At 40.6% G+C, this 25,116-nt stretch overlaps 1 protein-coding gene across 1 annotated transcript in view; it reads right to left on the reverse strand.

Moving 5' to 3' along the window:
* Positions 1-421: 421 nt before the first annotated feature.
* Positions 422-25,116, reverse strand: part of LOC107382688 (receptor activity-modifying protein 3) — a 44,673-nt gene continuing 19,978 nt past the window's right edge. The window contains exons 2-4 of the mRNA XM_015954937.3: positions 16,540-16,569; positions 16,123-16,282; positions 422-3,540 (exon numbers count right to left, since the gene is read on the reverse strand). Coding sequence (XP_015810423.3) covers positions 3,285-3,540; positions 16,123-16,282; positions 16,540-16,569 — 446 coding nt within the window. The 3' untranslated portion in view covers positions 422-3,284. The remainder of the gene's footprint in view (positions 3,541-16,122; positions 16,283-16,539; positions 16,570-25,116) is intronic.

The following is a 25,116-nucleotide window of genomic DNA, read 5'->3' on the forward strand; positions in this document are numbered from 1 at the left end:
CTGTTTATTGAATTTTCCTATAATAAATTCAGTGTAAAAAAATTGCTAATATCATCTGGCTGAATGTATCGCAATACATCATATCGTCTCCCCTGTATCGTGAAACGTATCGTATCACCAGAATTTCACCAACATGCATCCCAACATCACATGGTCTGTTGCTCTGATTGCTCCTAGCATTGTCCAATTGCATGTAGAGAAAGTTTGAAAGACAACTGTAGATTTCACCCCAGGACTGAGCTCTCGCTATGGGTCGTGGCCAGACTACTGTACATATATATTGCTTGCCAGGCTAACCATCTTGCTTTCGGTGGCAATCATAGCTCCCACATATTTTCCAAATGGTCATCTTGGGATGAACATCCTTCCCAGCATTGAATTTTTTTACTCATGAGGGAATAAAATAAAATGTGTACATAAGTTCACACTCTATCATTGAATTTATTTCTTTAATCAGTATTGTGGGTCTTGCTGGTCTGAGTAACACTGGAGGGGTAACATCGATACAGTAGACAGCACAGACAGAGCATTACTATACAGTTAAAGGTCTCAGTGTCACCATGTATCTATTTTGCATTCATAGAGAACCCTCGCAGAGAATAATATAGTACAATAACATCAATATCTCATAAGTTAAAATCATACAAAACACATTTTTAGGACTCAGATAGTCACACAAAAAATTCAAGACCCAAAATATTTAAATCATATTGTTGCTTTGACTTTGGGTGCTGAATTTCATTTAGTGGTCCATTCATGTAGCCAGTATGACTAAACAGCACATTCCTTGAAACAGTATAAAGTCCAGATTTGGCTTCTTTCCAAGTATTTACACAGTGGGACAATAACATTTAACAACAGTTTCCTTTGTGACTGTCATTTCCCACCAGTTCAAAGGTCAATCACTGACTTGGTGGATACTTTGGCCTTCAGCAGCGATACACTGCTCCAAAAAGAATCTCCGAGGGCAAAAAGTCTGGATCCATGAGAGTTTCAGGAACCCAACAGAGGATTCTGTTTCTGGGCATTAAACCAAGTGCTAAGTGGCAGCAAATTAAACAACCACCATCCTTGACACCTCAAAGGAAGAGCTCCATGTTTTAGGAATGTTCTTCTGTGTCTTGCCATGATTTAGATGAGTTAACACAACAGGATTATCTTTACCTCTACAGTCAAAATACTTTCTAAATTTGCCAGTTTCACCTGCTAACCATCACACTTCAGTTGTTATCAAAAACAGGTATCTGGGTGATCACACAGCTTCGGTTTTTATAGAACTTATGATTATGTAAACAAGTCTAACAACCAGCCGTGCTGATTAACTTCTAAATAATTTCAACTGCAAATCTCTTCAAGTCCTTATGAAGTTCATAACGTTACAACACCATCGCACAGGAAAAGGTCAAACTTATCTCAGGCAAACAAAAAGCTCTAGGGAGGTTCACTAAATCTGTTATCAATCAAAAATGGGAATGCAGAAAAGGTGAGCGTAAATGAAGAAAAAGTAACCTACCAGATCATTATGAGACATTTACAGTGCAGCTTCGCAATTACAACTCTGAATTAAATAAGGCGAGATAAGCCTTTTTCTCCAAAGTGGTACATTTAACAATTCCCATGTTCTGTTTGCTATACTGTCCAGAGGCCAGCTAATCTCCTCACACAGTTAAATCCTGATTTCATATTCCAAACTAAGTGTAATGAGTTTGCATCTGTTTTCAACCAACACAACAAGACCACAGCTACAGCATCACAGCAACAATCTGGCTAGAATGACAGCTCTCAGTGTGATTAGAGCCAAAACGCTGGAGGACACAGTAAATACCTTAAAATTATCTACCTGCTGTCTGGACAACCTGCCAACTAATTTCTTTAAACATTGTTTTTAGCTGCTTGAAAGCTGATGTACTGAAACTTGTAAATTGTTCCATGTTGTTTTATAAATCCTTGAACATTGATGCTGTTAAGCCTCTTCTAAAGAAAAGGAAATTAGATCCCTTAGTGATGATACTACAGACAATCTCTAGTCTCCCTTTCATTGGGAAAATAATTGAGAAAGCAGTTATGATCCCACTGAACAACTTTTGGAGACAAACAACCTGCTAGATAGTTTCCAGTCAGGCTGTAGGCAACACCACAGCACTGAGACTGCACTGATTAAGGTATTAAATGATATTCAGCTCAGTACTGTTTCAGGCAAAACATCTGTTCTGATGATGCGCGATCTCAGTGCAGCTTTTGATACTGTGAACCACAACATCCTTCTTGATAGGCTCAAAAACTGGGTGGGACTTTCAGGCACAGTCCATAGTTGGTTCCCATCACATCTCAAAGACAGGGAGGGGTTATGTTGTCTCTATTGGTGATTACAAATCAAAGCTGATCACCATGACATGTGGGGTCCCTCAAGGCTCAATTCTTGAACCACTGCTCTTCAGTCTCTAAATGCTCCCCCTGGGTCAGGTCATACCAACATCGCCTATAATAGTTATGCTGATGACGCCCAGATCTACCGAGCACATAACTCCTGTTCTTAAACCTCTATACTGATTACCATTAAACTACAGAATCAATTTCAAAGTGCTTCTACTAGTTTATAAATCACCCAATTACATGGGACCAAAACACATGTTGGATCTCCTTGCAGTATATACACCCATTAGGGCTCTGAGATACTTAGGAAACAGCTTGTATAATGCCGGGTCAGAACCAAACACAGTTAAGCTGCTTACTGTAATGCACTAAGAAGGAATCAGCTTCCTCATTACCTCAAATGTGCCCCAACTCCAGTAACTTTTAAATCAGAATGGAAAATGTTCATGTATTCGTTAGCCTTTCAATGAATGTTTCTGGTACTGCACCTTCTGCACTGTAACTGATCAGTCTTTAACTTTCTCCTTTTATTTTATTTCTTACTTCTAATTTTACGTGTGTACTTTTAAATGTGATTTAAGTTGCTTTATTTTGTCACGCTAATTTTAATGTTTTGTGTTCTTGCATCTGGAGAACACATTGAATTTTTTCTGTGTATGAAATGAGCTTAAGAAATAAAGCTGCCTTGCCAAAACATTTTGGGACACTTTAAGTGGTTGGTGAATATCAGAGACTAAAAAAAGTGATTTTAAAAATAAAGTAAGAAAACAGAACTTCAAAATTACAAGCTGAACTCCCATTTCATTGAATTTGGTTGGGTCGACTCTCCCACTCAGAGGATAATATAACGCTGCTGTTGACCAGTATTTCTTCAGTGAAGACGTCTAGTCTCTCTTGTCCACTTTTGTGTCCTAAGCCAGGAGATCGCTTCTCTTGCTGCACCAGACCACCAGTGCAATCATGGCCAAAGTAAGGAAAACAGGAATGAGGATGAGTATGGTGAGCGTGTCATCCGGCGGATCGACCCATATTACATGCTCCATGGTGCAGTTGGAGAAAAAGTGCTTGTGTATGCGGATGATGTAGCTCTCTACCAGCGGATTGGGCCAGTAGCAGTTGACAATGTGGGACTTTGTCTCAGTGCAGTGGGTGAAGAGGTGGTACTCGCTGGGGAGAACAACACAGGAAAGGAAGATCAGACAAAAATATCAAAACAAGACACACACACACAGCTGAACTAATGCTGTTCTTGGATATGTTGTGTCTTACAGTTCTCCGACAGAAGCACAAGCATTCAAACCCAACTTTGTTTGGCCCGAATTAACCCAAGCCTCTGAGATTTGGTGAATAATCTGTCACTGTCACCAAGAGTATACTGTTATTTCCTCCATTTTTCAGCTAACTACTCTCTTTTTCTGCCGTATGTGGAACTGCCCTGGAGCTTTTCAAACTCACAGCTCAGTTTAGATAAATGCATTCAGTGAGTCTTAATCCCTTTTTTTTACCATCCAGAAGTCTTTATCCTCAAACACCAGCTTTTTATTCCCCTCATGACATTCAGAGGCTTTTGTTTCTTACCTGAACAGTGAACTCAGTAAAAGAACGCATTTAAACACAGATGTGATGCCTTTACAGCCGTGAGATGTCGTCAGTGTTCCCACAAACCCAGATTTTGTTCCTAGTTTTAGGATGGTTAAAATGGTGAAAGATGGGCAGATGAAATGCAAAATTAGCTTACTCTAATAAAAATGGGCATTGCAGCACATGGTCATCCTCAGCCCACAGTTGTTGGTTCTAAATCAGCTGAACATTTGAGCTACTTGAGAACCAATCTCTATGCAAACATTACCAAATTGGTATATTTCAGTAAATACAGATGTCACAAAGTAGAAAAGTTTGGATTTAGTTTAAGTTGTATGATTTATGTTTTATTGTTGACATGCTTATTTTGTGTTTTGAATGGTTTTTCCCCTTTGTGGTACCTCCCAGAGACACTAATTAGAACAAATGGGAACAGGTGTGGAATGCCCACAGGTACAATGGAGGAAAGAGTCCAGGCGAGCAGCAGACACCAGACACATGCATGAGGTCTGAGAGCAAGAGACGCGCCCTGGACGGTGACGTCTCTGGCAAGGACACGAACGCTCGACCACCCTGGAGTGCAGATCGGCACCTGGAGCACCATCCCAGGATGTGGACACGCAACCAAGTGTGGAGGATTGTGGGTTTGGGCGCTCTCAGCTGCTCACCTGCCATCAGCCATCCCTACTCCTGCTCCTCTGGATAAATCATTCACTCATCTCCTGGATCTCCTCAGCTCCCCCGGACCTGACCTACCCCTTCCTGTACTTTTCACCACTACCAAGAAACAGTAAGCCCAGCCTCCAGATAATTCTCCATTGCTTCCACCTTATATTCACTCTATCTCCCTCCTCAGAATCCCCTCCTGGTATCCTGCTGCCAGTCCTGCACTTCGTCGGTTCCCGTCTCGCCTTTTGCTCCTCACCTAATAATAAAACCCTTTTACTTACTTACCTGTTCTCATTGTTGTGATTCTGTGTGTTGTGGGTCAAGAAATTGCCAACCCATCATGACAGTTTTTAGGACTGCTTTTATGTATTTTTTTTTACTCCTTCAGCCTCTAAAGACTTGAACTTTTAGTGTTGTTTTTGCTCCACCAAATAAATGATGTTTTAGTGTTTTAGTGTTAAGTGGTTCCCCTGCCTGTTTTTTGGACCATGAGTCACTTGTTTTCCCCCTTGTATCCAGAACCTGCAGCCGTGGACGGGCTGCTGCGGGGTGACATATACACACACATAACTATAGTTTATCAAGCACCTTTCACTGTAGTTCATGGTTCACTGGCCCTGTGGATGCTGTCTTCCTAGTATTTAAGATTAGATGAGAGGTAAACCCTGGACAAGGCTGGATAATGTAGAAAGCCAACTATCATCAGCATAAAAATGGTAGAAAGTGTCAGGGAAAGACTGAGAAGAATGTTGGCTAATGGGGAGGCGTAAAACTAAAATAATGACCCAAGACTAAACCTTAGGGAAACCCAGTTTAGCAAGTCAGTTTCATTGAGACAAGTTGTTCATCTAGACTGAAAATGTCTGACCTCAAAGAGAAGCAGTCCAGAGTAGAATCAGTAACACCAGCATTAACCTTAAAAGGATTTAATGATCATCTATCTCCAGGACCACGCAAACATCCAAAACAGCAAAGCAGAAATAGTATAAACCAAACAGCAAGGCTTGTGCTCCAAAACTAATATACAATGAACAACAGAATTATGGTTAAACATTCAAATAAAACAACATTACAATAAACTATCAATAAAAGAGGTAAGTGACTAGTGGTGTGTTGGGATTAAGGAAAAGACAGCCAAACTAAAACTAAGGAGACTGAAGGTGAGTTGTAACCAGTTTAGGGAGGGTGTAGGTGGCCACACACTAAAGTACTGAAAATGTGTCTCATCTGAATCCTGAATAGTAAACAAGTTGTCTCCTGTGATTTTTTTATGATTATGATTTTCTTCAGAATTGAGATCACTGAGTGATTTTAAGGACGTTTTTGCTCTCAGTGCTAGCTGATGTCCATTCACGTACTGTTTTTTTTATGTTAAGCTAAAGCTAAAGAAGCACAGCCAGGTAAGGAGAATTACTGGGTTAAAATTATTTTTTACCATTTATCTCACTTTAGGGAAATATAATTTTGGGTGGAAAATCCCTTTAAAGAAAGAAAATCATAAATTGACTAATACTCCGTTCCATCCATCCATCCATTTTTATCCGCTTATCCGGAGTCAGGTCTCGGGGGCAGTAGCCTAAGGCGAGAGGCCCAGACGTCCCTCTCCCCAGCCACATGGGCCAGCTCCTCTGGGGGAATCCCAAGGCGTTCCCTGGCCAGGTGAGAGACATAGTCCCTCCACCGTGTCCTGGGTCTCCCTTTAGGCCTCCTCCCAGTTGGACGTGCCCGGAAAACCTCACCAGGGAGGCGTCCAGGAGGCATCCTGACTAGATGCCCGAGCCACCTCAACTGGCTCTCTCGATGTGGAGGGGCAGCGGTTCTACTCCGAGCCCCTCCCGAATGACCGAGCTTCTCACCCTATCTCTAAGGGAGAGCCCAGCCACTCTTCAGAGAAAACTCATTTCGGCCGCTTGTATCCGCAATCTCGTTCTTTCGGTCACTACCCAAAGCTCATGACCATAGGTGAGGGTAGGAATGTAGATCGACAGGTAAATCGAGAGCTTCGCCTTCTGACTCAGCTCTCTCTTCACCACGACAGACCGGTACAACGCCCGCATCACTGCAGATGCAGCACCAATCCGCCTATTGATCTCACGCTCCAGTTTTCCCTCACTCGTGAACAAGACCCCGAGATACTTAAACTCCTCCACTTGGGGCAGGACCTCATCCTTGAACCTGAGAAGGCATTCTACCCTTTTCCGAATGAAGACCATGGTCTCAGATTTAGAGGAGCTGATTCTCATCCCAGCTGCTTCACACTCGGCTGTGAACCACTCCAGCGAAAGCTGAAGATCACATTCTGATGAAGCCAACAGGACCACATCATCTGCAAAAAGCAGAGACCTCATCCTCAGGGACCAAAACAGATGCCTTCCACACCTTGGCTGCGACTAGAAATCCTGTCCATAAAGGTTATGAACAGAATTGGTGGCAAAGGGCAGCCTTGGCGGAGTCCAACTCTCACTGGGAACGAGCCCGACTTATTGCCGGCAATGCGGACCAAGCTCTGACACCGGTCATACAGGGACCTAACAGCCCGTATCAGAGGGCCTGGTACCCCATACTCCCGGAGTACCCCCCACAGGGCCCCCCGAGGGACGCGGTCAAACACCTTCTCCAAATCCACAAAACACATGTAGACTTGTTGGGCAAATTCCCACGCACCCTACAGGATCCCCCTAAGAGTCTAGAGCTGGTCCAGTGTTCCACGGCCAGGACGAAAACCACATTGCTCCTGAATCTGAGGTTCAACAATCCGACAGACCCTTCTCTCCAGAACCCCTGAATAGACCTTACCAGGAAGGCTCAGGAGTGTGATCCCCCTGTAGTTGGAACACACCCTGCGGTCCCCCTTTTTAAATAAGGGGACCACCACCCCGGTCTGCCAGTCCAGTGGGACTGCCCCCGATGTCCATGCGATATTGCAGAGCCGCGTCAGCCAACACAGCCCCACAACATCCAGAGCCTTAAGGAACTCCAGGCGGATCTCATCCACCCCTGTAGCCTTGCCACAGAGGAGCTTTTTAACCACCTCAGTGACCTCAGCACCAGAGATGTGAGAGGCCAACCCAACGTCCCCAGACTCTGCTTCCTCGCTGGAAGACGTGTCGGTGGGATTGAGGAGGTCTTCGAAGTATTCTGCCCACCGATCCACAACGTCCTGAGTAGAGGACAGCAGCACACCGTCCCCACTATAGATAGTGTTGGTGGTGGTGGTGGGGGGGGCACTGCACTGCTCTGTAATCTGGATTATGTATTTTCTTCTAGATTAAGCTTTTGATGTTGACGAGCTTGATGCATCCCCATGAGGTAGTCATGATTAGGAGGACCTGCACACGTCATTTGGAATTCTAGGATGTCCAAGGAAGATCCCGCCTTTCTCGTCTGTGATTGGCTAGAAAGGCTCTACCACGATTGGATATTTCATTTAACAGCAAATTGGCTGTCCTTGCTAAGTGCTGACTGTGTCCTTCTGCCTCCAGCAGAAAGCTGTTTTGGGGAGTTTAGTAAAGAAAATGTGAACTTAGCACTATAATAAACATTCTGTCCTGGTTTGCACAATATTTTATGTTTTATGTTTCATAAAATAACTGAAAAATGTAAAATGTGAATTTTAAATCTTGTTGCATTTATCAAACTGTTGGACTTACTTTTTATCTCTTGGCTCTAAAGCATTAGATTACATAGGATACACATATGTGCCTTACCTGGGTATGACATTTAATAAAACTGCCCTATTCTCCCAAGCTGTGTAGATCAGGTCTGTTTCTTCTCTAGAATGATGAAAATTGGTGAAAAACAGGTCTAGGATAGCCTAATAATGAAGAAATAAGATAACGCCAATAGAGCCAACAGATATAAAGTCAGTCTACAAAGTGAAAAAATGCAACAAGATTTATTACAAGTTCACATTTGATGTTTTTCAGGTTCTTTTATGAAAGAAACTGAACCTGGTTTGTTGCTAAACAGGAAATGATGTTTATTATAGCGATGAGCTCACATTTTCTTCAAAAAAAAACTCCTCAAGATCTGGCTGTAAACATAAAAACCTAAACAGTTTCCCCTTACACGAAATAGCCAATCGTAGTAGAGCCCTTCCAGCCAATCAGAGGCGAGAAAGGTGGGGCCTTCCTTGGACATCCTTGAATACCAAATGACACGACCTGCACACACACCAGCAGGCTGCCTGTTACTAATAACACAAATTGTTCTATTAGCATTAAAACTAAATCTATTTTTGACTTTCATGATTACATCTACAGTTATATAAAAGACATTCTGCGAGTGTTTGTGTGCGATTACCACACTAATAGAAACTGATGGAAGACAGACGCCATCCCCATGAGCAAGGCATTATTACATTACTTCCTATATTACACGTTTAACCTGCTGGCCTCTATGTAACCTATAAATTAGACTCTGACGTCAAACTGGGGCCATTGTTGTGAGTGACCTTTGTCCTCATGTGCTGCAAAACAAACAAGCCCTGCAGAGCATCTGTCTGTTTGCTGTGCCTCCAAATATTAACTATATACTTATACATACATGTAGCAGAGCAGAGCAAAAAGGCGCCATATAGGTAAACCTACAATCTCATCTGAGCTCAGGAGAAATGAATTATCAACCCAGGAGAAGCTGCAGTAGAGGAAACTGAACACTTCCTTATATTGTATATTAGGACCCGTTCAATTAAAGCAGATCAGGATCAGATCTGATGTGCATCACAGACTAAATGATGAGAAAATGACAGCAGCAGATGAAACGTGCACATTTCACAGCTCTGTGCAGGTTTGCAGGCATTTTCCTGGCAGTATTCAGCAGAATCTGGTGGAACCAACTTTTTATAAAAAATATCTAAAATATTGTACAGGTATCAACCATAAGATTATGACTATATGCTTAATTTTCAGTAATTAAGTTTCATCCACAATATTTTCCATCAGAAATTATAAAATCCATTAAAATAAAAATGCTAATTTTATACTGTTTGTACACTGCCCTGTAAAAAAAAATAAGGGTCACATGCTAATAGTTTGTTGGACCGCCTTCAGCTTTGATTACGACACGCATTCGATGTGGCATTGTTTTAATAAGCTTTTGCAACATCACCAGATTCATTTCCATCCAGTGTTGCATTAATGTTTCACCGAGATCTTACACTGATGATGGTAGAGTCTGACCACTGCACAAAGCCTTCTCCAGCACATCCCAAAGATTCTCAAAGGGGTTAAGGTCTGGACTCTGTGGTGGCCAATCCTTGTGCGAAAATGATGTCTCATGCTCCCTGAACCACTCTTTTACATTTTGAGCCTGATTAATCCTGACATTGTCATCTTGGAATATGCCCGCTATCAGGGAAGATGGAATAACCTGGATATTCAGGATATTCAGGTAGTCAGCTGACCTCATTCTTGCCTCATCGACTTTACTGGCAAGTTGAATTTCTTCAGCTGCCTCAGGAAGTACATCCTCTGCTGAGCCTTTTTTATGACGGAGGTGATGGTGGGCTCCCACTTGAGATCTTGGATGATGGTGGTGGTGCCCAGGAAGTGACATGAGTCCACCATTGCGATGGGAGTGGGGCTGTGTGATGAAGATGATGATGGGTGCATCACTTTATCTGCCTCTCTCCTTATCCTGATGCACCCATCACTCTGAAACTCGTCAGATCAGTTTTTAATAATGCATTGGACAGCTCTTAACCCAGTTTTAGTCATTTCTACAATCTCCTTAGATGTTTTCTCTGCTTGACGCATGCCAATGATCTGTCTGCAACAGACTAACATCTTTTCCACGACTACCAGATGTTTCTTCCCACATGGTTGTTTAAGACATGAGAAGCAGCTCATTGCACCAGTTGGGGTTAAATAACTTGTTTCCAGCTGAAAGATAATCGCCCATGCAGTAATTATCCAATAGGAGGCTGCTATTAGCTTAGCTAAACCCACTTGGTGACTTTATTTTTGTTGGCCAGGCAGTGTAACTATTTCATGCAAACTTTAAAAGTTGGTTCATCACTACATTGTTTTCTTTCAGCAAAGTAAATAAATTATAAACTGCACACACCACACAAATGAATTATTGGACCTGTTAGTCAGCCATATTCATGATGACCACCAAAGCTAATAACAATTGTTAACAGACTGATTGAGGTGTTATTTTTAAGATGATTTTAGTTTTTCACTCAGAGTGATGTGCGTTACTTTAAGAAGTGCCAGACAATTATTTAAACCCATTATTTATATTATTATACACAAGCAAATATGTTTAATTAAAATTCTAAACATTTTCTAAACGAGCCAATCAGCACTGAGCAGCGTACGTCACATACGCTCAGTTTCTCATAAATATCAGAGATGGCGTCTGAAGCGGAGTTCACTACGGCTCTTTCCTCTGTTCTAAATGACTTGGACACGACTTTAAAATCACAAGAAGAAGAAGCGCTAAAAGCCTTTCTTCTAAAAAAAAGAAGTTTGCACAGTCGGCAGACGCCATCTTTGACTACAGCTAAAAAACTACAGAGTCGCACGATACGGCTTTTTTCTGATTGGTTATTGTTGAGCTGGCTAGTCCCGCCCCTCATGGTGCTCTCTGAGTATCCAGACTCGTCCTCTGTGAAGAACAGAGAGAGGGCGAGTGTGGCAGGCCAGGCTATTGAAGCACACCTCCAACATCTGTCTGACGGCCAGATGTGTGACTGAAATGGAGAGATTTTAGAGTGCTATCTGAATGTCTCTGACTGCTGATGGTCCAGTGTGTGTGTGTGTGCGCGCGCACGTGCGTGCGTGTGTGTGTGTGTGTGTGTGTGTGTGTGTGTGTGTGTGTGTGTGTGTGTCTGTCTTTGGTGCTTTCTTCTTTTCATCTCAGATGAAACAGTGAGAAAGGGCAGTAGCACACCTGCACTGAGGCTCCACCTTTCAAGACTCAGAGAAAAGGATCTGAGGAAACAGCACCCATTAACACACAGACAGGCTTTTTCTCTGGGGTTTGACGTGTGTGAAGAAACCTAAGATCAAATAAAACATTTTTGGTTTTGTTTTAACCTTTGAGCAAAACCTGAAAATGAAACACTGTTTTTCTATGTTATTGCTGTCGTCATAAAGTGAATGGCCAGACAATAATCAATGATACAATGTCATATTTCATTAATAAAATATTATTATTAAACATCTATGTACCTGCTGAAAGCTTGTTGTATCACAACATTTCTCTATGACTTACTAAAAACGGTAACATGAAGTAAAAACTGATTTTTGTTGCACTTTTTGGAGATTTACTTAAGAATTTGTGATAAATAAATAAAATACCAGCAATAGGAGCACTTTAGCATTTACACACTGATCTAAACGGTCAGATTATTTTTTATAGATGGAAAGTAAATTAAAAAGGATGCATTAGGTTATTTTCCTTAGCCTATCTCCAGTAGTTATTAGGTGTCTGTAGCAGTCAACTCCACATTTAACCTTCCTTCTCTGAGAGCTGCAAACTGTTCAGGGCAGAAAATCAATAAGTAAATGATTGAAGTGCATGAATCCACACACACCCTCTCAGTGGTGCATCGTAACCTTTTCTGCACCTGGACAACCTTGTACCAGTTTATTTCAAACACCCATAAGCAGAGAGGTGGCCAAATACAGAGAGCTCTGCAGGAGGCCATCTGGTTCCTCCAGGGCTCTCCATCCTGCAGCCGTCTAACCAGCCTGAGGCTTTCATTTAGTGCCACTATGGAGGATTGACAGTCTGTTAATGAAGCTCCGATCACAGCGGTCAGACGGGACGACAGCAGTACTTGGAAACGAACAGCTGAGAAGTTTCTAATTATGAGATTTTTTTTTCTCTTTTATGACAAATCTACTCAGCAGAAATGTGTAAAAGAAGCTTACAGCTTCCTGATAGTACAGGTGCTTCTGAAAAAAAGGTTTTCTTCATCATTTCAGAAAATTACACTCATAAATTACACAGATTTGTTATGAAATGTGTAAAGGCTTCATTTCTTGTAGTTTTGATGATTGTGGCTTACAGATAAGAAAACCTAAAACTCTGTCTCAGAAAATAACAAATTACACAGGATCAACTAAAATGGATGTTTTAAAGAGAAAACTCAAGACTTGGATGGACCTAGGCTCTTACCCCATAGGTCCAGGTCAGATTACATTTCCCCAAATCACCACTGACTGTGGAAACTTCTCACTAGAGCTCCAGCTGCATGGACTCTGAGCCTTGTTGATTTCCAAATGACCTGCAGAGTTTAGTTTCATCTGAAAACAGGAATACGGATGATTGAGCAACATACAGGCCTGAGTCTCCTTGGCCCAGGTAAGACTGTCTGGTTCAAAGGTAGCTTGACACAAAGAATGTGACTTTTGTAGCCCGGGTGAAGGACTGGTGTGTGTGTGGAGGCTTGTGATGCTCCTGGTGAAGATCCCTATAACTCACAAATTGATTCTGCTTAAAAACCAATGCAAGGCTGAGCTTCTCCCAGTTGCTGGTTCCACTGAACTCTCTTTGAACATGTTTGGATGCAGCACTCTGAGAACAAGCAGTTGCTTTAGCAAGACCTGTTGTGTCTACCCCTCTGGAAAGGGGAAACAGGTGCTACTTCTGATCACTTTGATCTAATAATAACAATAAAAATAGATGCATCAGCATGTGGTAAAATGAGCTGTTAGCTGTAAATTGAGTGTTTCATTTCTTTGGGACATTAGAGAAAATGTAAGAGACAATAAAATGGATGTTAGAGTGATGTTTACACAAGTAATTAAGTATAAGCTGAGACCACATATGAAAGGATCTATAGTCTTTAATCCTCAGGCTGGGTAATTATTATATTTCAGCTCCAAACAACCACAAAACAATGTTTTAATTTTTAAATGAAATCTGCCACATCTGCAGCGTGAAAAGGAAAAACAAGGGCTGAACACAAATGACTTACATAACTAAATAATAAACGAATTAGCTTAAAACCATGGTAACACATTACAATAAGGGTCTCTTCATTAATGTTACTCAGTGCATTATTAAGCATTAATAAAAAAAAGGGTTCCTTTTTATTAATGTTCCCAAAGTTGCTAACAATTACGTGGTTAGGACAAAGGACCAGGGGTGTCTGCTTAGTAATGCATTACATCATATGGTTAAGTAGTTGTTAATTAGGGCTCCACGATATTAGGAAAACCTGCGATATTCGATAACAGTGCTTAATATTGTGATATCGATATTACTCACGATAAATGAACAAATACTAAAGTATGCAGTGTTGATGTCGTCTGGCGTGTGACATCTGCTCTGGGTTCAAAGCAAACAAAAACTAATGCATGAATTCCATTACAACATAACATTTTTATTGCAAAAATATGCAGCTGCACCTGCTACTGTATTAGCAGCAAAACAACAAAATGCATGCATGCAGTTTCTCAGTGACTTTAAAACATCACCTCCACCGTAAAACTTTTTCTGATGCTCCAAATACAGAAAAACATCCCTTACCAGGGTTTTTTGGATAAATAAATAAAATCAGAAAATAAGTTTAAATGTTAAATAATAGTTAACATCACTTAAATGCAACAGCACATTCTCTCATTGCTACTGAGCATTTTCTCCACTTATGTGGTTATGATATAAGGCTGTTGCTGCTATTGGGAAGTGAAGTGTGCTGGGCCAAACTAGGAGAATATTAAGATTTTCTGAGGGAAAGAGAAAAACAATCGTCCACCTTTCAGAAGAGGAACTGGCAAAAAAAAACTACATGGAAAATATATGAAAACGTTTGTTTTTCTCCCCAAATTGAACGAGTTTACCTAGATCTTAAAAAGCAGCTCAGATGATGAAACTGCAACTATGATTCTGATAACAAGCTAACAAACTGAGCTAGCTCCTCTTAAGATAATCGGCTAGCAGAGCTTCTGACTGACAGTTTATGTGCAGCAGCAAATCAACGATCCTGATTAACAAGGTTATAAAAGCTCATAAATGAAAAATCACTTTGATGTGTGGGGGAACTTTTCCAGGCCCTCTTTAGCAGGGTGGGACTGGGAGGAGAGTGCTGTAGCCTTTTAGCTGGAAGCTAACCGGAGCCTGGGGCTAACATCACCACCCGGTGGAACACTAGCGACATGAAGGTGGGTTGGTTAACCCGCACGTTTCGGAGTCAGCCCGGTTATTATCAGCTGCTTAACGACACCGAGCGGACTCACGTTCACGTTTGAAAGCAGCGCCGATTCCAGAAACCTCAGCACAAAGTGTGTTCGTTAATCTGAGCCAGCATGACGAACAAGAGAAGCGAGCGGCAGCGGAAAGCGGGGGCGGAGCAGAGCGGAGATAGTGGAATTTTTGGGTAAGGGTCTACGTAGGGGGCGGGCGTATTACGTGAACGGACCCATCTGATTGGCCACATATCAGAAGGACTACATTTGATTGGTCAAATAATACTTCAGCGTAAAAAAACAGAGCTGGTTTACACAAAGGTGATGTATGACACGGATGGAAATGTTTGAACCAAACATTTATCACCGTTTTTGACGTGCTTTGCGATGGGCCTATCGCACGTCCTGTTATCACGATGACGATAATTTTTCGATATATTGTGCAGCCCTATTGTTAATTCTTTAATAAATAGTTTATTAGTGTTTAATAAAGCACTAAGTAACAATAATAAAGGGACTGTGGTGAGAACCCTGATGCTGTTTCCCAGCTCAGTAGGATTCCAAGTTAGATTTTCATGATTTCTGAAATGAAAAATAAAAATAAAAATAAAAATTTAGAAATGAATTTATCAAATTCCTGCTTAGAGCTGACTTTTAAAAGGCAGGCAGACCTTCTTAGTGTATGTTGTTGCAGATATCAAAAACGGTTAGAACAGAAAAAACTTGGCCCAGAGCAACAGGGTGCAGAACCCTGGTTAACAGAAAAAAACTGAAGAGTTATGGCAGCTTGGGTTTATAAAGAGGAAACTCCATTTGGTCTCTAAAGATTTCAACTCATTTTGTGTGTTTTTGGAGCAGAAAGTGAAGAAACATTCATCTCCCTGTGCTGTCATTTATTGAGTAGTTGGAAAACTTTCTGCCTGAAGAACAATTGCTTTTTAAAGCCACCATTTAATCTTGAGATTCTAGTGTTTGATGTATTGGAATATTTTTTATCTCCCACAGCAAAAAAAAAGTTCAAAAAGAAAACTATTTATTTGTTTAAATGGAGTTTCCATTTTTATTTTTGTCATTATTTTCTACTGCTTTAATCCAATTTGATGATCTAAATTATTCCACCACACACACACACACACACACACAAACACACACACACACACACACACACACACAGCTGGTTAGTGTCTTGACACATGCTGCACAGTGAAGGCGCGCACCTTGCATGGCCCACTGTGACCTACAGGACTTGTCAGGACTTGACGTCTCATAAACACGTCCTTATGGGTCTTGTAGAATGACCAGACAGCAATTTGCTAACACTCAGCTATCCAACATCTATCTTCAGGTGTCATCTCACCTGATGAAGTGTGTGAGGTTGCACCAGTACTGTGAATCTATGTGAGACATGTCCCGCTTGAAGTCTTCTCCACAGACCTCCACCTCCCACTGCAGACGAGACTCATTGCAGATCCTCTTCTGTGTAGGGAGCGTAGGCTCCAGGTTCAAACTGTCAGCAGCTGTTAGAGGAAGCAGGCAAGACACTGATGTCACGCATCACAGTGTGTGTGTGTGTGTGTGTGTGTGTGTGTGTGTGTGTGTGTGTGTGTGTGTGTGTGTGTGTGTGTGTGTGTGTGTGTGTGTGTGTGTGTGTGTGTGTGTGTGTGTGTGTGTGTGCTAGTAACTGGAATTAAATATGACAAAGATGGATGTTCATGGATGGATGGATGGATAGGTTTATGAATGGATGGATCGATGGATCGATGGATGGACTAACCTGTGGACTTCCCCATGATCCAGGTGTTAACTGAGGAAAAGGAAACAGAACTTAGTTATCTGAGTGCTGATTGGCTGTCTCCTCTAACAGAAGCACAGATCTCACTGAAGACAAGGGCTTTGTCTTATTCTCTGATTCCCACAAAGTTTTCTGTAAACTTGAACGTGCGTTCCTCTTAAAGGGGCATTATGGAAGTTTGACAGCCAAAACATGTATAGAAATAATACATGTCTTCTTCATACATTCTCCTGCAATGCCCTGGTCCTGTAGAATGAGCCCTGGCATTTTTACTGTGATTGCCTGTTTTTCTGTAAAATCACAGAAAAAGAGAGCTGCTCAGGTCGAGCAGGCTGCTTCATGCGCGTTCACGCTCAGGCATAGCCCGTAGCATTTGCTATCCGTAGCTTTAGCAGCAGAGAGAGGTGGTGCCACTTTGTCGCTGTTCCTAACACCTAGTGACAAAGGTAGCAACATTTCTGAGGACCCTTAGCTACTTTCTGTAGAACTTTCTTCTAGATATTTCCTGCAAATTAGTAACAAAATAGCCATTTTTGCTCCGAACCGTTCTTTGAACGTTGTTTCAGCTGTCATCAAGGATATAAATGTTACAGATACAAAGGACGTCACTGGTGCTTTAGCTCACCTAGTTAGACGTCGGACTCTTGTGCAGAAGACCTCGGTTCAATTCTGGGTGTGAACATAGTTTATTTTGAGTTTCTTTTTTACATTAATGGTATATTTTTTTACAGTAAGATGCCCAAATTTTTATTTGAGACTTGCCGAACGGCTTTGAATTCACAGATAAAAAAGATGTGGGCTCAACTTTCATTTTGGAACAATTTTTCAAGCAATGGAAGGGAATGATCTGAGCATGCAGGAGGACTGACCCAGCTTAAACCTTCGTCGGCTGTGCTGAAGAGAAAGGTACAAAACCAAATTATTTAATTAATTAGCTGCGCGTTCTCCTGTCCTCCGGGCCACACACACACACACACACAAGGGACTGTCTCAGCTGTTATTTTCGTTAAGGAGTGTGCACATACAGCATGCGCGCCCCGTGCACGAGCCTACTATTGAAGCTGCCGTTACGCTTTTGGCCTGAGGGGGCAATTGCGAGCATAAAAATTCAAAAGTCTGTAAAGTCCCTTTAAGTCTTGCATTTATATGGGTTTGCCCCAAAGTTTTGCAACATTATTGAATCATTTTATGAACCAACGCCTTAGCACTCCCAACAGGAACTACTTCTCGCTTTTCTCCAAATCGAGTTGTTAAACAAGGATGGAATATATGCATCTCTGTTTCTGTTCTTTTGAATGTTTAAATTCAAGGCACACCTGCACATTATTCATGCTTTCTAACCAGCCCCTTGATATGCCACACCTGTGAGTTGGGATGGATTATCTTGGTAAAGGAAAAGTGCTCACTAACACACATGTAGACAGATTTCTGAACAATATTTGAGAGTCATGGTGATTAGTGCATGCAGAAAAAGTTTTAGATGTTTGAGTTTAGCTCATGAGAAATGGAGGCAAAAACAAAAGTGTTGCGTTTATTTTTTTGTTCAGTGTATGTCAATCACACACATTCTATTAATTATTGATAAAAGACATGATTACATTATATAAAGGTTTTGAAAATAACTATTGTTCCTTTTTTAGGGATTTTGATTAGAAAAATTTACTCTACTACTGATTTGCTATGTTGATGTTTCACTTCTACAACACAAGCCTGGGGGAGTTCTGCTGTGTGGTGGAGTTGCTAATGCTAAAAGTAAGCTTCTAATCTCTCTCTCTCTCTCTCCCCCCTTGTGTTCTCATACCAGATTCTCTCTCTCTCTCTCTCTCTCTCTCTCTCTCTCTCTCTCTCTCTCTCTCTCTCTCTCTCTCTCTCCTCCCTCCCTCCCTGTGTTCTCATACCAGATTCCTGCAGGCAGTAGTTCGGTCAATGCCAAATATGATGCTGCACAGGAAGGTGAATCTCCCTTTGAAACACACTTACATGCTGGAAGACGAACAAAGACTGTTATTGAGCTAAAAATAGGGATGTTTCTGTTTGACCATCGAAGGATATTTTGAAGCAGAGTTTGTGGATTGATTATTTTGCCTTGAGGTTGTTTTTAACAATATTTATCTGAGTGGATTTTTAAAAACAGTTTGATTAAAATAATAGTATGGTCAAAAGGTGTTAATGACACCTTTTTAAGCCAGGACTGACAGAACTTTGGTGCTTATGAAAGGTGACACACTCACATCTGTAGTATTTGTTCCGAAAGGTGAAACGTTTTCTGCCCTCTTAGATAAATTAAAGAATTAGAAAGATGCACGCAGGGACAGAAAATCAATTCTCGAAAGCTCTTTGCGCTATCAGAAAACAATGGAAACAAGTCCTTACCGATCAATACAGCAACTCAGATATCAGGGTGGTGTTCTCTAATAAATCCACTCTTTGAAGGCTGTGTTTGTCTGACTTGGACTTCTGCCACTGTGCTCTCAGGTCTCTGCTTGCATCTTATTTGTTATGGCAGCAAGCCTCAGACAAGCAACTCCAAAAATAACTTCTTCTTGTGTAAAACATCCAACATAAATACACAAGTTTGTGTGCTGGAAGCACAAAGATCACTTCTCCTCTCCTCAGAAAGTAAACAAAAGCTTTACAGGAGCCAGAGGTTATCACTTACTGCAAGCACAATGGTACGTTGTGGTGTTTATTTGGGGAGTGAGGTCATGAACATGAAGGTAACCTGAGAAGTTACTGTAGTGTCGCATAAAGTTCTCACATGTCAGCATTTTATACATAATGCAAAATTTGCAGCTCAATTTAAAAAATAACACCATAGAACAAAGTAAGATATGATCAGCTTCCTGTAATTATATTTACACAGATTAACCGCTTCACCTTGATGATAGGAGCCTGTTTTTCAAGGAGGATCGCCTCTACGGCATTTCAGTGAAAACTTATTATTCAAATTTTTACGAGTTCAAAGTAAGCTTTAGCTGTTTATTCGTTTGGAGCTTCAGTGGACTTATATGATCTATATTAAAAACTAAACAAATAAATATTCAGCAACTTTCTCTTTAACCCCCTCAGCTGAAACATCCACCCACGTTCTTCTGATTGGATATTTTCTGAAAGCTCTGTGAGGCTCATTTTGATCAGGTGTCGATTTGTTTGTCCGTGTAGTTTTGTTGTACTGCTGTATGTTCTAAAATCCAGATTTGAACATGTTAAGTTACATTAATGAAGTTTGGTGAAGTGTCTATCTGTTTCTCTGTAGCTCTTTTATACATAATGCACACAATCATGGAGCTGTTTTAAACTTCACATAAAAAATATGGACATCATCTGCAAACTTTACTACATGATTGCCAAGATGTCTTCCAGAGTAATCATATGCAAGTAATGTGAACAGGCTGGGACTGAGGGCACATCCTTGTGGGACACCAGTATCCTTTTGTCCACGTAGCTCTTGTGAAAACACATCTTTGACTTTTCACCAGTGAAAGAAAGTGGAGACCTTTGTTTTACATGTAAATGGGCAGCACTAAGAACTATTTGTGATCATTCCTGCCTTAGAGGCATTTCTGAAGTAGCCGACCTTGAGAAGGTATCAAACAGAAATGGAAATCAGCACTTTGATAAAAATAGAAATGAAAAATACATTAGAAAGTGAGTTTTCATGGAGTTATGAGGTCAGCCTAGAAGAGCAACGATGGGTGTTACATAAAATGTACTGCTGTGGCCAAACTTCACACAGTAAAAAGAATTCTCTCATTAATAAGGAAACAAGCGAGCCGCAGGATCTGAAGAGACAGAGGCAACAGCTGCAGGATTCCCTTTTTATTTCTCAGCAGCGCAGCAGGAGAGGTTTGAAATCAAACTTTCTCCTCGGAGGAAACAGGCAGCTCCGACATCATTAGAGTCGGCCATGTTTAGAGTGATGCGTGGGAATGAAGCCCCTTTTTGTGTGACAGATCAAAAACATACACCAACATAAAATAAAGTACAACTCACCCTTTTTATGTTAATATTTAAGTATTATCTCAGTCTCTTATCAGAGACGTGGGTTTATCTAAGAGTTTGTAGCTATATCAGATGCTCTCCAGTAACGTCTTTATAGGCAAACAATATTCTCCTCAGTCAGTTTAAACCTGAATCTGTGATGGAGCAGAAAGAAATAAAACAAAATAACAAGGAGAAACTTTAAATGGGTCCAGATTACAAAATCAAACATTAGTTTTACACAATATTCTAGCTAATAACCCAAATTATTGTGAATTGTAAGTTTATATTTGAACACGAATCTACAATAGAATAAAGTATTAGAAATAACTTGGCACGTGTAAATCTATTTTAGGTGCTACATTCAGTACCCAGATGCTCGTTTGTCTGTCTATGTCTTTTCTCCTTCTAAACGCAATTCTCTGTTTCCAATTTTTATTATTTGTTTAATTACTGGAGGTTACAATGATAACTTACTGCCTTTGGGTGTTTACCTGTATTAAATTTTCCGATTCTCTCAGGGGTCTCCAACCCTTTTTGGCCCGTGAGTTACTTTTACACAATAAATGTACCAAAGAGCTACTGCCATACGATGTATTTACATTGAGACTTTCCATGTGTGAATGTGCTTATGTCAAAAATGCTATACTTACTATATTAACATATTAACATGCATTGAATTCACTAGATTGCTCTGCAATACATCAATATTATAACACACTTACAAGGAAAATGACATTTAATTCTGAAAATCAAACTCAACTAAACATTACGATTAATAACTAATCAGATTCTTTCAGATTATGAAATAAAAATCTGTGTGAATGATTGGACATTTTTTAAATAGATCAGTAACATAACTTTTTGAGCACACAGCTAACCTGTTCCTAATCCTGTGACCTGCCCAGAGCCTAAGCAGCAAAGTCAGTTTTTCATAGTGTTCAGTCATAAATGAACAAATACTTCCTAACACTATAGAATGCCATTTAAACATTTAATGTTCTACTTTAATTGTTATGATTATTTTTCAAAAGATTCTAAACCAATTTTCTCATAAAATTAACAAAGCTGAAGGTATTTTTAATAAAATTCAAGCTAAATGTGATGAAAACACAACATTCTACGTTGTTTGAACTGAAATGAAAACTGTAAAATGCAGAACAATTCTTCCTGCCTTCCTGATTCATTTAATCATTTTTTGGGGAATTTTGCTCAAGTTTTGCTTCACTATTGAATAACTACAGATAAATGATGGTTTGCTGCGTTTATTGCTGACAATATTAAGGTTGAAGGTATAGTTGTAGTTTGTTTACTCTCTGGGGATGGCTGCACAACACAGAGCAGAGAGGGACAGTGTTCACAATCGTGTTTTATTACTAAACGGGATAATCAGCTGAAATAGTTAAGGGGAAATTTGTTGAAACTAAATCACAGGAGATGTCCAGAGTTTGGAAGCTTGTGTTCTTCATGTGTTCATAAACCAATAGCATTTAATTAGCATTAATGAGCTGTTAACGCAGATAGGGCTTTACTGTCGCCCAGAGTATTAATGATGTTTTTCTGAAACCAGGTCTTTGTGGCCGACGTCACCCTGTCTTCTTAAAAGCGCGTCTTCATCCACCTGCAGCTGCAGCCACTGATCAAAGCTGACAGAAACGGGATCTGTGCTGCAACCGGATCAATTAATCTGTGTGTTTCCAGTAGAACACATTTGCCAAAAGATTTGTGTAACGATCAGATTTTTATTTTACTTCCACAAATTAAATGTAGTTAAGTCAGGATGGCTCACTGGCTGCTTCCCGGCAACCTACTCGGTGTGTTAGAGACCCCTGCACTAAGCGTAAGTGCTGTCTTAATGAATGAGTTTCCCCACAAAAAAGTATTTTCTATTCTATTCTAGCCTAACTGAAAGGCATTTTTTCTGTGTTTTTGTAGAAATCTGTCAACATTCACATTTGAAAACTTTTTCTATTGAATTGAGTAAATTTTATTGAACCCATCAAATAAAACTATTTTAAAATCATAAAACAGATAAGACCCCAGTATGTAACTTTGCTTTTTAAAGTAGGAAGTCTTTTGAGTAAATGAAAGCAGATGTGTCAGCTAGCAGGTACTTTAGGCTCAAAAACACGACAAGTTTATGACTTGTCGTTGATTTAATCAACAGACAGTACTCTAAAGTATTAGGCCACCGCAATCTGCTGCAGGAAAATACTGAAAATGTTCAGTTTCCTGTTTTTTACCTGAGCTGAATTAACACGAGCACATCTGCTTCTGTTATTTGATATTTTCTACAGATAATCAGATGACTGTGGAATCCTCTTGTTTATATAAACTCTATAAATGTTTGTTTTGGATGGAAAACCTCAGGCTGTCAGGGTGTTTGTGGCTGTTGTTAAGCATTAAATTAACATTTTAAAAGGTTATTACACAGTAATTACTTATTCAAAACATCTCAATTAATTTTGAGAAGCAGACGTCTGATTTGCTGAAATTCTTCTCTGCAGCGCATCGGCGGTGGTTTTTGTACCTGTGCGCTCGACCAGACGCCGTTCGTTAATCACGACATCCATCAGGCTGCCAGCTTCCCTGTCAGGGAGGCCTGAGTGCTAATGACTGCTGTCGATGTGCAACAAGTGAACCAGACAAGACACACACACACACACACACACACACACACACACACACACACACACACACACACACAGACACTAACAGGGCCTTTTCTCAGCCACTTTGAGCCTTAGCTATCATAGATACATGTCTGCTAATTGTGGTTTAATCAGATCAGTAATGATTATGGAAACAGAAACAGATAACATGTCGGCATAAACAGCTTTTAAACAAACATTGCATCAAATGAACATCTTAATCTAAAATTAAATAATCTGAATACAGTTCAGTATTTTGGTTTTTGAGGGAACACTTTGAATCTGTCTCTGGATCATGAAATAAAACCAAAAAGCAGAAAATGAAAAGATAATTAAGTTTGTCTTAATTAGGTCCTGGCAGGATTTTTTGATTTCCTATTCAGTAAATGCCTCAAACTGCAGGATATTCATTAGATTCTCTGCATGGGGTGTTTTAAAATTAGCAAAATGCTCACAGGTTGTAATTATAAATTTCCCAAAGACTTCCGTATTAAAAGATCGGCCTATTATCATTAGAAGATTTAATCCAGTTATGACTGGAAGGGAGGGCTTCAAACAGACTTTAGTAAAGAACCAGATACCAGTTGTTCTTAGACATTCCACACATTTACCAGTCAGGTGAAAGTGGCTCTGGGGGTGTAAGAAGCTGTGATGGTGCAACTATATCACCAATGCACGCTGGAGTTGTTGAAAAAATAACAACTAAGCACCAAAATGCAGCCCAGCTTAAACAATTTGCATCTAGATAACTCAGACCAAACAGCGAGCCGGGTTTGTGGGAAAAACCAAAACAAACATGGCGTCAATAAATGAGGTCAGTAACTGGTTTTATTTAAGAACACGACAGAAAAAAAACACAGCTGCGGTATTGTAGATGGGATGAAAGACCTCTAAAGCAGAGACGGACTCAACATGGTGAGTGTGTCTCACTCTTTTCGTCAACTCCACCTACTGGTTACTCGTATAAAGCAGTGTTTGGACGCGTTGTGTTAATTTCAGGGGGCGTGCACAAACAACGCTTCAAATCAACGCAACGCAAGTAATGCGTGGCATCCAACAGCAAGTATTTCACTGCCCTTAGCTGGAACCCAAGTGGAAGCAAAGTGCACCCCCCAGAACATTGTTGAAGCTGATCATACTTCAGCTAAACGTGCAAGGAACCATAAATCTCCTTTCTTCCGTAAATCGATTTAGACCCATTTGAATAGGAGAATGATTTATTGGACAACCAAGGTCAGGGCCCCACAGTGACTTCAAACAATGAGACCATGATTCAGAGAAGAACAAGCCTGAGGAGGAAACATAAATCACCCTAAAGGAAGTATGTTTAAAAACTAGCCAATAAAAGCAAACACGTAAAGATAAATAAAAGCAAACTCTAGCATCTAATTATTAACATATCGTCTAGGCCTGGTCGACGCATGACGAGGCACAGATTTCCTTTCTACCCCGGAAAAGAAGCAAAGCTTGTATCAGTCGCTGAGATGTGGGAATTTGTTTTCTAGGTTTCAGCAGATCCAGCGTTTGCACAAGACCTGCTTCTCACTAATAAGAAGAGTAGTACGTCCGAACACTTCAGAGTGAAGGCCATCATGCCTCACTTCTCACTTAATCATTTCTGGATCAATTTCAAAATGGTCATAATCTATTTTTGCACATAAGAGAGACAAGTTCCACCTGTGTAATAAGCATGGAACAGGATTCAGGCCAGGAGAAGGTGACATCACAACCCTCAGCCCAAACCAAACAGGTGTCTCCTCATGCCAGGAATGTTTCCGTTGTCGGAACTTCAGGACGATTCTTGGGAGATACGATGTCTCAGCTGTTGTGTCTCCATTCAAATTCAGCCTTTTCAGGACTTGACACAGACGTCATCGTGCCTTCTTCAGCGGCAAGTGATGTCACTGATCAGCGCCAAAAAGCATCC

This window comes from Nothobranchius furzeri, chromosome 7, assembly GCF_043380555.1.
Source record: "Nothobranchius furzeri strain GRZ-AD chromosome 7, NfurGRZ-RIMD1, whole genome shotgun sequence".
Classification (NCBI taxonomy): domain Eukaryota; kingdom Metazoa; phylum Chordata; class Actinopteri; order Cyprinodontiformes; family Nothobranchiidae; genus Nothobranchius; species Nothobranchius furzeri.